The sequence below is a fragment of the Rattus rattus genome, chromosome 5 (assembly GCF_011064425.1).
Source record: "Rattus rattus isolate New Zealand chromosome 5, Rrattus_CSIRO_v1, whole genome shotgun sequence".
NCBI lineage: Eukaryota > Metazoa > Chordata > Mammalia > Rodentia > Muridae > Rattus > Rattus rattus.
The window spans coordinates 40,205,057-40,217,872 of NC_046158.1; the positions used below are offsets into that span (position 1 = coordinate 40,205,057).

Consider the following 12,816-nt stretch of genomic DNA (forward strand, 5'->3'; position numbering starts at 1 on the left):
CGCAGACACAAGGCTGCGTGGACCCCTTAAACGGGCTTACTTCCATACTGCTAATAATACATATTTCCTTTTCTTTAGGAATAACAATCTTTTCTTTGAGAGGAAATAGATTACTTTTATTTTCAGCTCTATGTATATGGATCTACACACACGCTCACATTTTGGTCTGTCATAGTTCGCTCTGTGTGCCAGGGAACATGTGTTCCTGCAGAATGGAGAGAAGCCACCTCCACCCACCTTGCATATTCTATCCTGGATCCAAGCTTCTAGGAAATGAGTTCCCCAAAGAGAAAAAGAAAATCTCTCTTAGAGCCACAGGCCCACATGGCCATTCGTGGAGCTCCTCTGCTCCTGTTTATAGGTGTATGTGTGTTTGTGTGAGTGCGTGCATGCATGTGTGCATGTGTGCATGTGTGTGCGTGTGTGCATGTGCACGTGTGAGCATGTGTGTACACGCGCATGTATGTGTGTGCTGAAATATGTCAGCTAGAATTAAATATGAGTTGTGCATAATGATGTTGGCTTAACGTTTATCAGCCTGCTATCCTTTGCTCCAGGGGCCAAACACAGAAAGAATGTTATTAAAACATAGGGTTGTAAAAGTGACCACACCCACCAGGACAGCTTACCCCCTAACTTAATGATGAAGGTAGAATGTTCTAGAGTGTGGTCAATCACAATTCTAGACCTTGATAACCACACTAGAAGTCTTGTCATTAACAGCAGCCATGGACTGTAAGAAAGAAGAGGATGACTTGGAAACTTTAAATTCATAGATGCCTGCTGGGAAGGCTGAAGGACCTAAGCGATCCTAACCAGACCGGAGGGAAGTGCAAGCGCAGATATCACTAAGGGTGCGCAGGTAATGCTCAATGACAGGTTCTTGCCGGGGATTAAAATGACTTCCAACTTCCAAGGTACACATCTCCTCATCATGAGCAATGCCAAGCTGCCAGCGTGATGCCCCGGGGTAATTTCTTACATGCACTGTGATGGTATTTCATGAATATCCAGACAATGAAATATTAATTTAAGGGCGTTTTAAATTTCGTTTTGTTTTGTTTGTTCTCCTTGGGCAACAGCAGGAAAAATCTCTTAGACACATTAGTTCTCTTCGGTCTTAGAGGTCTTAACATGTATTTCTGTCCCCAGTCACCCTCTTACGTCACATTTCTGACACACTTCAAGCGTTCTTATAACTTCCTTTAGTGGTGACGTTCACTCAGCCTGAAATGTTATCAGTCACATCTGTTCACAAAACCACCAGACGGCAGCCGTCCATGGCTCAGACGAATGTCTGTCCTTCCCGCCTAGCTAAGGTTCTTCGGGGTAACCTTCCTTCTCTCTCAAGTCTGCCTCCAAACCCTTTAACACCTAGATTTGGGGATTTTCTTTCCTTTCTATTGGTTTTCCTTGACTTGGTTACTGTTTCTCTTTGAGAGCTTGTGATATATATTTTCTTATCCAGAGCATATCATATTAAGATATGAACAAAATGGTTTGGTGTGCCCTGACCAACTCAATTCTCTCTTGCCACTAGTCTGGCTTTCTTCACAACTCAAGGTAGAGAAGGTAAGTTCTGATAATCAAACCAAAATTTGAGACCATCACTTTGTGATGATCCTGCTCAAAGAGTTGTTTGAAGTTATAAAATAAACCCGATCTATATTAATTTCGCTGTAGACAGGCACTACTCAGTTTTCTTACTGATAAAAATACCCGTGGCATTATCGCCCAACTCTGGATGACTGGCTGATAGCCCTTTTAGAACAGCTGTGCAGCTGTGAGTCACAGAACATGCTCGGTTAGAAAAGAAGGAACATAAAATCCTTCATAAGCATTAATCCCAGCATATTCCTCCCTTTCCCTCCCCCTCTCTTCAAATTACTATCTACCCTTAAATGGCCCCCACAGTACTGCAAACCCTTAGCAGTGAATGGTAACTGAATTTAAGAAAATATGAAGGATGACCCACATAATATGAGCCAACTCTGAAACGGTGATATACTGCTCCAGTCACGGTCTTCCTTTAGCTTCAAATGTTGTGGCATTTATTTCTAGGTTTCTAAAAAATCGCTAGATTTTTCTACAGGATAGGGATAAGAAACGCTCTTCGGATCCTTAAGTGCAAGGATAAATTTCGTGACACTTTCACAGAAATAAGTATAGACCCAGCCTAAGATTGGACTTTTGGTCTATGAAAAGGGACAACAAAAACAAAAACAAAAACAAAAAACAGAAAACAAAAAAAAACAAAACAAAACCACAACTACCAAAAAAGTGCTGTGACAGATTGGGCCAGGGAGAAAGAGCCTGTTTTATAAAGGTCAATTTTTAAACCCCTCCTACAGAACATGATCTATGCAAAATATCTTCACAATATATTCCAAAGCATAATGTCACCGGATAAACCTAAGGAGCTGAACATATGGGGGAATGAAAAAGAAGGTATTACAGTCTGAAAACAAGCAGGTTGGTGAGCTCATTAGCTGGGGTGGAATTTTAAAATCTTCACGTGAACGAATATATAAATCAAAATATACACACGCGTGCTGGGTCATGCGCACTGTGTATTCACACATGGCACGCTAGTTACATTATCATTTTCCACGCTGGAGCAGAGACATCCTCTCTTTATAAATGTCAAAGCGCCCTCTGCTGATCGTTCTGAGGTACTTGCATTTCTAGAGTCCAAACAAGGTGCTCTAATGGATCCAAAGAGAAGCTTCACGATTTGTTCTTTGTGAAGTGTTATGTAAAAGTGTTCCCTCCAAACCCAGTAGCAGTCCCCTTGTTTGAAATCTCATTTACTATACTTTTATTTTACCATAGCACTTCATTTCCTAAAATAGAATAATAAAAATGCCATGTTAAAAAGTAACTACTCACTTGTTTTGCCCAAGCAATAACAGATATTTAGAAATGACTCTTTAATTTTTCTGTAACTGTATAGAATTAAAATAATCTGTAGAATGGGATAAGTCCCTTTGGAGTCTTCCGCGTAAATCTGGTCAAAGGAAACATAAAAAATTCTGTGATATTTTGTTCTAAAATTGCCAGTGACTTCAGAAGGCAGGAGAGCCATATCCATCATGACCATCCCACTGCAGTTCTAAAACGTGCAGCTGCCATTTAGAAATTACTGTGTTAATTTGGGAAAGACAATGCTTTAAAGGAAACCTTGGTTTATTTTAATTAAAAACTGCATTTCTGGGGGTGGACAGCATCTCTCTCAGACATTTTTGTTTATTGTGAGAATTTCATAACTGTCTTCAATAACATATTATTGTTACTCCCCATTTTCCTCCTCCTGCTTCCCCTAAATTCCCCATATTTCTCTCAGTGTGTCTCCTACCCTACACGTGAGGTATGTGGTGAGCACACATGGTGTGTGCCTGCGTGTGTGTGTGTGTGTGTGTGTGTGTGTGTGTGTGTGTAATTCCAGTCAGTGCAAGCAGTCAATCCTGAATAGTGAAGGAGCAGAAAAGAAGAAATGCCAACCCCTACATGTGCTGAGAGGGTGAAACGATCATCTAGAACTTTCCACAGGAGATTCTAGTCTGTCGCCCTTCAGAGGAAGGATAAATGTCATTAAAACCAGTTTAGCGTGAGCCACTGCGCTGTCTGGTGAGGTGTGAAGGAGGTAGAAGGTTGTAAAAGCGATTCCTGAAGGACCTTCAGGAAAAGCTACTTACAGCTGATAGACTTAAATGCAACTATGGCCTAAAAGACGTGCGTACTGGTTCAGAAAGATAATAAGCAATATCCCAATCTAAAATTACAGACTTCTCTTATCTTTTATTATTGCACACTTTAAAAACAAAATCAGGTTTACAAAACATGCATGCAGCTTAAGAAATAAGGTTTGTTGTTGCCCTTGCTGCTGTTGTTACTTTTAGCGACCACTAAGAGTATTAACCCATCTTGTTGGAACAAAATAATTGCACACTATCTTCATCAATAAGCTGTGCACACCACTGTGCAAATGTATCAACCCCTGGCACGCTTTCACAGATATTTTCATTGTTAATGCTAAGAACGACTGGATAGGCAAACAGCCTCTACTAAAGTTAGCAGTGAAGTATTGCGAGCCAAGTAACTCCATGGGTGCGGATATAGAGATTAGTGGCAGAGCACTGACCCAGCATGAGAGAGGCCATGAATGCAGTCACCAGCACAAAATGAAGAAACAAACAGGAAGTGATTTCTCTGAGTCAACAACAAGTTGTTTTGTTTGTTGGTTTGTTCATTGGTAATCCTTGGTTCCTAAGCTCAGACGAACCTACGATCATAAGACCAAAATGACAGAAACCGGTAATAACTTGAGTCATTTCTTAGCAGCTGCTCCTAAAGCAAAGCTCTGGAGCAGAGGCATCGTAACTTCCTAAGCAAGTGACCCTGCACGGTTGGCTTGGAGAGACTCAGGATAAGACTAACCTATTCACAGACGCAGGCACCGAAGACCCTGCAGGTCAGAGGACTCCTGCGAGCCTGGCAGGGTTCTAGCCTGTCCAGTTTACTCTACAAGCTCTCTCACCAACACGCATTTGAGTGTTTTGCACTAAGCTTAGCCCTTAGTGAACTGCGGGGCAAACCTCACAGAGTGGGAAGCTCCACATGGCCTATGGCCCGTTTTGCTGTGTTCCTCGCTGTGTATATAGGATTGAACGGGAGCTCCGGTACATGGCGGAAGATTGTGAGGGTTGTTTGTTTGGCTTTGCTTTGTTTGTTTGCTTATGAAGTAAAAGAAGGGAAGGGAGGGAAGGGAGGCAGAGAGGTCAGCATGAAAGTAAAGGCAGAAGGTAATGCTACCAAAAGGTAAAAGCTAAAGGAAACTAACAAGAAAACACAGACCCTGCCGTTTCTATCCACTACGATCGTCCATTATGATGACCCATGATTTCTTTACAGGGTCCATGCTAAACTCAAGAAAATAAATCTTTATAGTAAAGAGGGGAGAAATTTTAAAATCTTGCCTTCAATTTTACTCTCTTTCAAACTCAGGCTAGACAACTGCATGCTAATGGGAACCCGATGCAGTGTGAGATGCAGGCTCATCTGGGGTGGGTTTCTAAGATGGTCAGTGACTCCCACGGCGTCAGGTAGCACGCAAAGACCCCTCTTCTGGATATGGCTTTGCTATAGAATCACGGTTTCTGAAGGAAGGCTCGGGCACTCACTGGAGAAGACAAAGCCTGTAGTATTTAGGTTTAAAGCGCTTTACTACTCTACGCTTTAAGCCCTCACGGCTGCATATTTGGAGCCACGGGTAGCTGGTGCCTGCGATCTTGGGATGAAAGTTGGAATCTGGAGTCCAACTCTGTATTTCAAGACCCCTCTACCCTCCACCCGGTGGTGGTTCATATGATCAGGAACACCTCAGAAGCGTCGCCAGCAAGTATGCAAGTTATCTTCCATACATGAGAATTTAAAAAAGGGGAAAAAGGTCCCATAAACATAGAAAAGGGATAAAGAAAACACAATCTGCACATATATAGAAATTTCACAACAGATTCCATTAATTTTCACATTTTATATATGTTAAGAATTATGTTTCCAAACCTAATGAACATGAATGGGATTAAAAAAAAAACGCACTCCCTAAAAATGATATTAGTGAGGGTTAATATCTTGTGTATTTAAATAGTTGATATAAACCAGGAGAAAAAATACAAATGTGTTAATGTGAAAGGTCACAGGTATTCAAAAACAGCCCAACGGAAAAAAAATAGTACAAATGAGTAAAATTCAAATGTGTATTCAGATTATCAAAACATCTATTTTTATCGTAACTGAACTGGCAGAGAATGGAAATGATGCCTTGCACTCCTACAGCAAAGGTTGGGAGGAAGAGGGTACTGATTTAGCTGGGAAGAACAAGTAAATCAGTATAAATTCCTACGGTGAGAGTTCACACTAAGTATCAACTGTGTTAAAACTGTATAAATCGTCTGACCCAGAGACTCCAATTATATATATTTTTAATGAGTTAAACATGACATAAGTGCAGAGGGCTCTAAAGGCATTGTTCGTGATGCCGTAATTTGGAGACGCACTTGGTGCCAACACTTGTTTAATTGCATCCAATGATGTTTCTATTACTCAGTCGGTCAAAAACCTCGAGCAACACCTCAAACGAGCATGGGAAAATTACAGTTCCACACGCAGGTATGCAGAAGGAAGGGCAGGGGGCACCCCAAATGTCACCCATAAAGGATATTATGGGAGCATGGGTGGCTTCACAGTGCCCCTATGCATCCCAAATTTTCTAGTGCCACAGGGATGGCTTAAGCAAGTTTAAACTAGAGCGCAAAGGCGAGCTGGAGTATTTTTAGACGTAGCTATTTTTGAAAGTCAAGTTGTATAGATACCCAATTTGACAAATGTGTAAGGGCAGTAAATACTTAAAACGCATCGCTTATTGTTGGTCTGCCTGGATTATACGCTACACTTCTCTTTATAATGTTAAAATATAGTTATATTATGTCCTCTCTCCTATCTAACTGTAGTCCCAACACACACCCTCTGCAATATGGCCTCTTCAATTGTTGTTACACACACACACACACACACACACACACACACACTCTCAACACACACACACACACACACGCATAAACCACAGCCTAACAGTCTGCTTAGTGTTGTTTGAACTTTTGTCTTTAGGGCTGATCCCTTGGTATTGGATGAGCAAATAGGGGCTCATCCACAGGGAGTGAGTATTAATTCTCCCTCTCTGCAGGCATTGATGGTCTGTAGTCCTTCATCACTGGCGAATTGGAAAATAATGTGCCAATCATGAAAGATAAGCACACACCTGGGTCAGTATCATATTAGAACGACCCACACATTTTTAAACAATGAAATAGGGAGCATATATGTTCCCATTCATCCTGGGTTTTCAATTTAAAAACCTATTTAAACCTAAGAGTAGCAGTTTTAATCTTCTCCAAACTACCATTTGAATAACAACTCCCAGTGACACGCGGGTCCAAATTCGCCTTGTGTTTCATAGGTTCTGGTGTCATGGGGTGCCGACTGAATCTTTCTGAAGAAATAGTTACGATACACAAGGCATCTTCACGTGTCAGGTACCTGTGGTCACAGAAGAATCTGCAAAGGAAGCCTCTGGTGAGGTGTCCTCTATGGTCCAGGCCTCTGTCTCCAGACTTAATGCATCGATGGCGGGCAGAAGGGACTCGATAGCTGCAGGCCCGTCTTTGTGAGACGCGTTATCCAAGTCTGTGAATAGCAAGTATTGATGTAAATGACAGGGTGGCAACAAGTTTCCACACAGTGTGTACAGATGCCTTTGGTGTTCTTAAAATATAGCCGGGTCTGTGTCTCATACACTGTTTATACTTTTTAACGCTGACATTTCCAGAGACTTTGTTATTCCGGTGTAACACAAAGAGACGTACTTTTACTTTTACCGCCACTACAGTTGAGTGTCCGTGTAACAGTCACGTTTTATATGGAAAGGCAAGCCTAGTCAAATACTAATGGGATCAGGAGGAAGTGAGATGGCTTCCTGTCTGAGCGCTGTCTTTGGGAAGTCACCCTCGGACTCCATGACTCCAAGCTCTATTTAAGGCTGAATTAATGGAGATGCAAATCGGGTGGCTTTCTGTAGCCTTTACTTGCCATTTCGTTCCTGCCTCCATGATCATGAGATGTTCATCTGCTTTAATGTCACACGGAGCCCATGCGTTCCGGATTCCTGGGATTTCTTATTTCAACTGAAGGAAACCTTCTATTTTCTCCACTTTTCCATTTTACCTCCCCTGCCCTTTGGCCTCCAGCACACAGGAGTATTTAAGCCGCAGCCTGATGGCCATGTGGACCCGCGGCTGCCTGAGGGAACCTATGTCTACCACACATGCTCCTAAACCTACTTAATACACTATGAGATTTTGGGGGCCGATTTATTTTTTTCTCTGGAGCTCTAGTTCAGGGTCCTCTCAGCCTGTGTTTTGTCTACGAGGGTGATGTGTTGCAATGGTAAAAGGCTGGACATTCCAGGGAGGGAGACCAAGAAGATCAAATCCTGGTCCTTGAGCAATTTCAATCTGTCGGAGGAGTTTGAGCCATAAATACCTTCTTTTAAAAAAGGAAAGAAAAATATGTATATGTTATAGATACACATGCATAATCATAATTATATATATTAAGAATTGTATTTATATATATTAAGAATTGTACATATATGTATGTATATATAAGATGTGTATATGCATGTGTATATATGACATATATATAGTTTTTTTCCCCAGATTATTCCATCCTAAACAGCAAAGAGAAAACCCATTTAGCCTGGCATGGAGAATTTCCTAAAGAAAATGATTATGGCTTCAGATGAAGCTAAATTGACAATGTTTATAACTATTTTAGCTATTATAACAGTGTTTAGCTATTATAGCATTGCCATGCCCCTTTAAGGTCACTCTAAGGTGTCAGATCCCACAGCCCAAAGAAATCAGGCCATTCCACCAACACCTGATGCCTGGCCGTACCCTGTACAACTCCTGGCTGCTGACCCCTCTTGCCATATAGCCTATACCCAACTACAGTGCACAGTGTAGACCTTCCTGTCATCCCCAACAGTTATAAAAGTCAGAGGATTTTCTGAAGGCCCTCTTCTCTGTCTTACTCTACCTTTTTCCGCCCTTAACCTGCTCTTCTTAAAGAAACCATTCTATGGTTTAAAGTCAGGTACACCTTCCCTTCAAAGCCTGCTATGCTGTTGTTCAAACACTGGCTGTTGTCTTTGACCGGTTCCTGACTTCAAGGCCCAGCCTTTCTGCTCCTATACCTCATTCCAGAACTGCAATTATGTGTCAGTTCCTTTGAGTATCCCACACAGTGAGGGGTCTCTTCTTTTTCTTTATTTAACAGTTACTAAGTTTTAAAATGATGAGGTCCAGAACTGGGGAGATGGCTCAGTGATTTAGAGTACTTGCTGCTGTTCCAGAGGACAGGGCTTTGATTCCCAGCACCCTCGTGGCAGCTCAGAATTGTCTGTAACTCTAGGGTCTGCTGGGTTTTTTTTTTTTTTTTTTTTTTTTTTTTTTTGGCCACCTGGAGCACCAGGCATGCAAATGGTGCACATACATACACGTAAGCACTCATGCAGATAAAATTAAATAAACAATAAATAAATAATAAATAAAATAATCAATTCACTTTATAGATACTACAAATCCATTTACATATGTTGAATAATTTACTTCTCATAATAACCTGGCCCGGTAAGTGAAATTATTATGCCCATTTCACAGACAAATAAGGTGAAACCCAAGGAGGTGGAGTAGCTGACCGAAGGTGACAGGTCCAGAGAAAGGGGCCAGAATCACGTAAGAATATGGATTTCAAACCTGGAGTCTTCTGCCATGGCAACGCACTACAGCCTGGGTGTTTTAAAAAGAATAAATGTAGACCTCCCCCACAGTGCTCTGGTGCTTGGGATGGGCCATCTCCTTAGCGTACTCCCCTTTCTCACTATGTCCTCCATGATAAGAGGAAAGGTAGATGCTTGTCTGCCTTCCTCATCTTAAAAGCCCCCAATCATAGCACAAGCTGAAGCTTCTCCAGATCTTCTGTATTTTCACTAATGATTCTTTATTCTCTTTTATATTTTACCATAACCGAGCAGGGAGAAACACAGCCACTCCTGGCCCAGTCCTGTAAATCGGCCCAGGAAGAATGCATGGATGAAGAACTTGTCACGCAGGACCTGAGTTAAAATCCCAGGAACTCACAGGAAGCAGGGAGGGTACGCAAGTCTGTTATGACCGCAGTGCTCCTAGGGAGATGGGAGGCAGAGGCAGGGAGTCTTTGGGGCAGCTAGTCTGCTGTACGCAGAGAGACTAACAGAGAAAGCCTATCCCAGACAAGGTATAAGAGGACAGAGACACCCAACGTTGTCCTGCAATCTCTACTTGTTTTCTGTGGCACACAGACACCTGCGCAGAGGGATACATGGACAAACACAATTGAGCCTGCTCCCCACCCAACACACACACACACACACACACACCCCACACACTCACACACACATATACACACTCACACACAGACAGACAGATAGACAGAGAGACAGAGACTGATTGAATGAGGAAACTCCTACCTGACTTTCAATTTTTCAAAATTTTAATTACAATATTATTTTTCCTCTTTCCTTCTAACCCTTCCTATGCCTCCTGCTTCTAACCCCTCCCACGTCCCCCTCCCACTTCCTCTCCAGCTCATGATCTCCTTTTCTCTGATTCTTACTGTTACACTTAAACATACACATGCATCAATACAAAATACTGCTTGATTAATGAGTCTATTTGGTTTTGATTGAGAGTGTATGATTTCAGAGATGACTACTTTTTATTAAATAATAAATTTGGGGGTGCATTACTGAGAGATACAAATTCTCCCTCTCTTAGCAGCCCTTGGTTGCTCATAATTTTTTGTCTAGGAGTGGGACCCAATGTCTGGCTCTTGTTTAGGCCGCCATATTGTTGGGATATTATGGCTGTGGCTTCCCTGTCCTTTCTAAAAGACAGCAGACTTTCTGGTTCTCTAGCTCTTACAATCTTCCTGTTCCCTCGTCATATTCCCTGAGCCTTAGGTATAAGAGTTAGGTTTCAGATGTATTTGTTGTGACCCTTCTCCCGTAGGGCAGCTGGTGTCTGGTGACCTGTTGCTCTTTGTAATGCCCTCCAAATGCAAAGAGAAGGAGGAGGGTGAGGGAGGGAGGGGGAGGAGGAGGAGGGAGGGAAGGGAGGGAGGGAGGAGGGGAGGGAGGGAGGAGGAGGGGGAGGGGGAGGGGAGGGGAGGAGGAGGAGGAGGAGGAGGGAGGAGGAGGAGGGGAGGAGGAGGGGAGGAGGAGGAGGAGGAGGAGGGAGGAGGAGGAGGAGGAGAAGAAGAAGACGGCAGCGACGACAGCGACAACTTCTTTTACTTTTTTACAGTCCAGTCATTAGCCACATCTTGGTCCACCCTCCCACAGTTCCTCATCCCATTCCTCATCCCCTGTGTCCAAGAGGATGTCCTTACTCACACCCCTACTCCCCACCCCACCCCACCCCACCCTTTCAAAATGTTGATTCTAAATTTCTTGATGTTTGGCACTACAGTTTGAGGCCTCATTGAAATCTCAATCAGTTTGCATACAAAATCCCCCTGATAACATTGGAAATACCTGTGCTCTCCTCTGGGCAGCTCACACCTGTTAGCTCTTGGACTAGCGCATCGTTTCCAGTTTGGCGAAGAACATCCAGGAAGGTAGAAAACCAGTTTTCTTTCTGCACTATCCTTCTCAACAGTTCTCTTACTCCTGACTCATTCCCACTATTTCCCGCAGCAGAAATCTATTATTTCAACAGAAAAGAAGAGAGAGAAAACACCCTTTGAGCATAGTAAAAGTGAAAATATTCCAAAGGAAAACCAACGGGTAAAGCATACATATAAACAAAGTCTTACATCCAAATGCTAAAGAATACCGAGGTAACCATGGGGCTATTCTAGGGTCTATCTGGAAAAAAGTATCGTTAAGCCAAAACCTCTTCTAAATATGCAATATGTAAAGTAGGCCGGTGGGGTTGCTCAATGGTTAGAGGTACTTGCTGCTAAGTCCCACATGCTAAGTTCGACTCTGTGGTGGAAGGGGAAAGCCAGTTCTCACAACCTGTCCCCTGACCTCTTCACACACATCCCAGAACATTTCCTCCACCGTTTCCCATTTCAAAATAAAATTCAAAACAAAAAACTCTAATAAAAAGAAAACACTAAAATAATAGACAGATTAATAAATGCTTTGCTTGAGCTCCTATGACCAAACCCAAAAGAATCTTCAGTTTGTATCCCCGTTGTGTCTCGTTTGTATGTGTGTGTGTGTGTGTGTGTGTGTGTGTGTGTGTTTTATGGATATGTGCATGCGTGCATACAGATGTGTTTGTCTATGCATAGAAGTGTAAACACCAGAAACTGACCTTTGCTGTCCCTTTTTAATTCAGTTCTTCCTTCTTGGAGGATCTAATTGAACTAGGAACTTACTATTTTGGTTAACCGGCTGCTCAGTGAGATACATCAGGTGTATCTCACCAGCTCTGCCTAACTCTGCCCCCCAGAATATAAGACATTTATTTTCAATATATTTTGGGTTTGCTATTTTCTTTCAACCTCATTGATGAAGTTTATAAATGAGAAACCAAACATTTCATGGCCACTTCCTTGACTGTTACCACTCTGGAACCAAGCAGTTAGTGAGGCAGCTTTACCTTCCTGCCTGTTTAATGCTTGCTATATCTATTATTGCAATGCCAACATTTCCCCAAATTTTTGTGCAGTCAGTATCAGGAGAACTCAGTTTTCCTATCCTTTTTAGATATGTGTTCGCCATTTGCTTTCTCTTCTGTAGTAATCTAAAAAAAAATTCATTTTAAAATATCACTTGTACAGTCATTATCAAAGCACACATTTCCAGTTCCAAACAGAGTAATAAACGTTTGAGGAAATGATAATTTAGGCCACGCTAGAAAGGTCCCAAAGCTAGTTTACTCTCAGACACAGAACCTGACCCTAGACAACTGGGTTTCTGGGATGAATGCTGGCCTCTTGAGCTCGAATACCAGCTAGAAATTTCCTCCAATTCTAAATTCACTTTTTGGCAAGTGGTTAAAATGATTATCTCACCTGATGTATTTTAACCATTTCAGGCCATCTCCCCCCAGGAGCATTTTCTAAGAAGTTTCTTTCTTAATCCTTGTGTTTACCCTAACTTCAGTGATCTCACAATGGAAAAAAAAAAAACCAAAACTTTCTTCT

General features: G+C 42.2%; 1 protein-coding gene across 1 annotated transcript in view; it reads right to left on the reverse strand.

Moving 5' to 3' along the window:
• The window catches only part of Ifih1 (interferon induced with helicase C domain 1), a 46,813-nt gene that overhangs the window by 29,956 nt on the left and 4,041 nt on the right, over window positions 1-12,816 (reverse strand). The window contains 2 exon segments of the mRNA XM_032903387.1: window positions 7,096-7,242; window positions 11,192-11,360. Of these exon segments, the coding sequence (XP_032759278.1) occupies window positions 7,096-7,242; window positions 11,192-11,360 (316 nt within the window).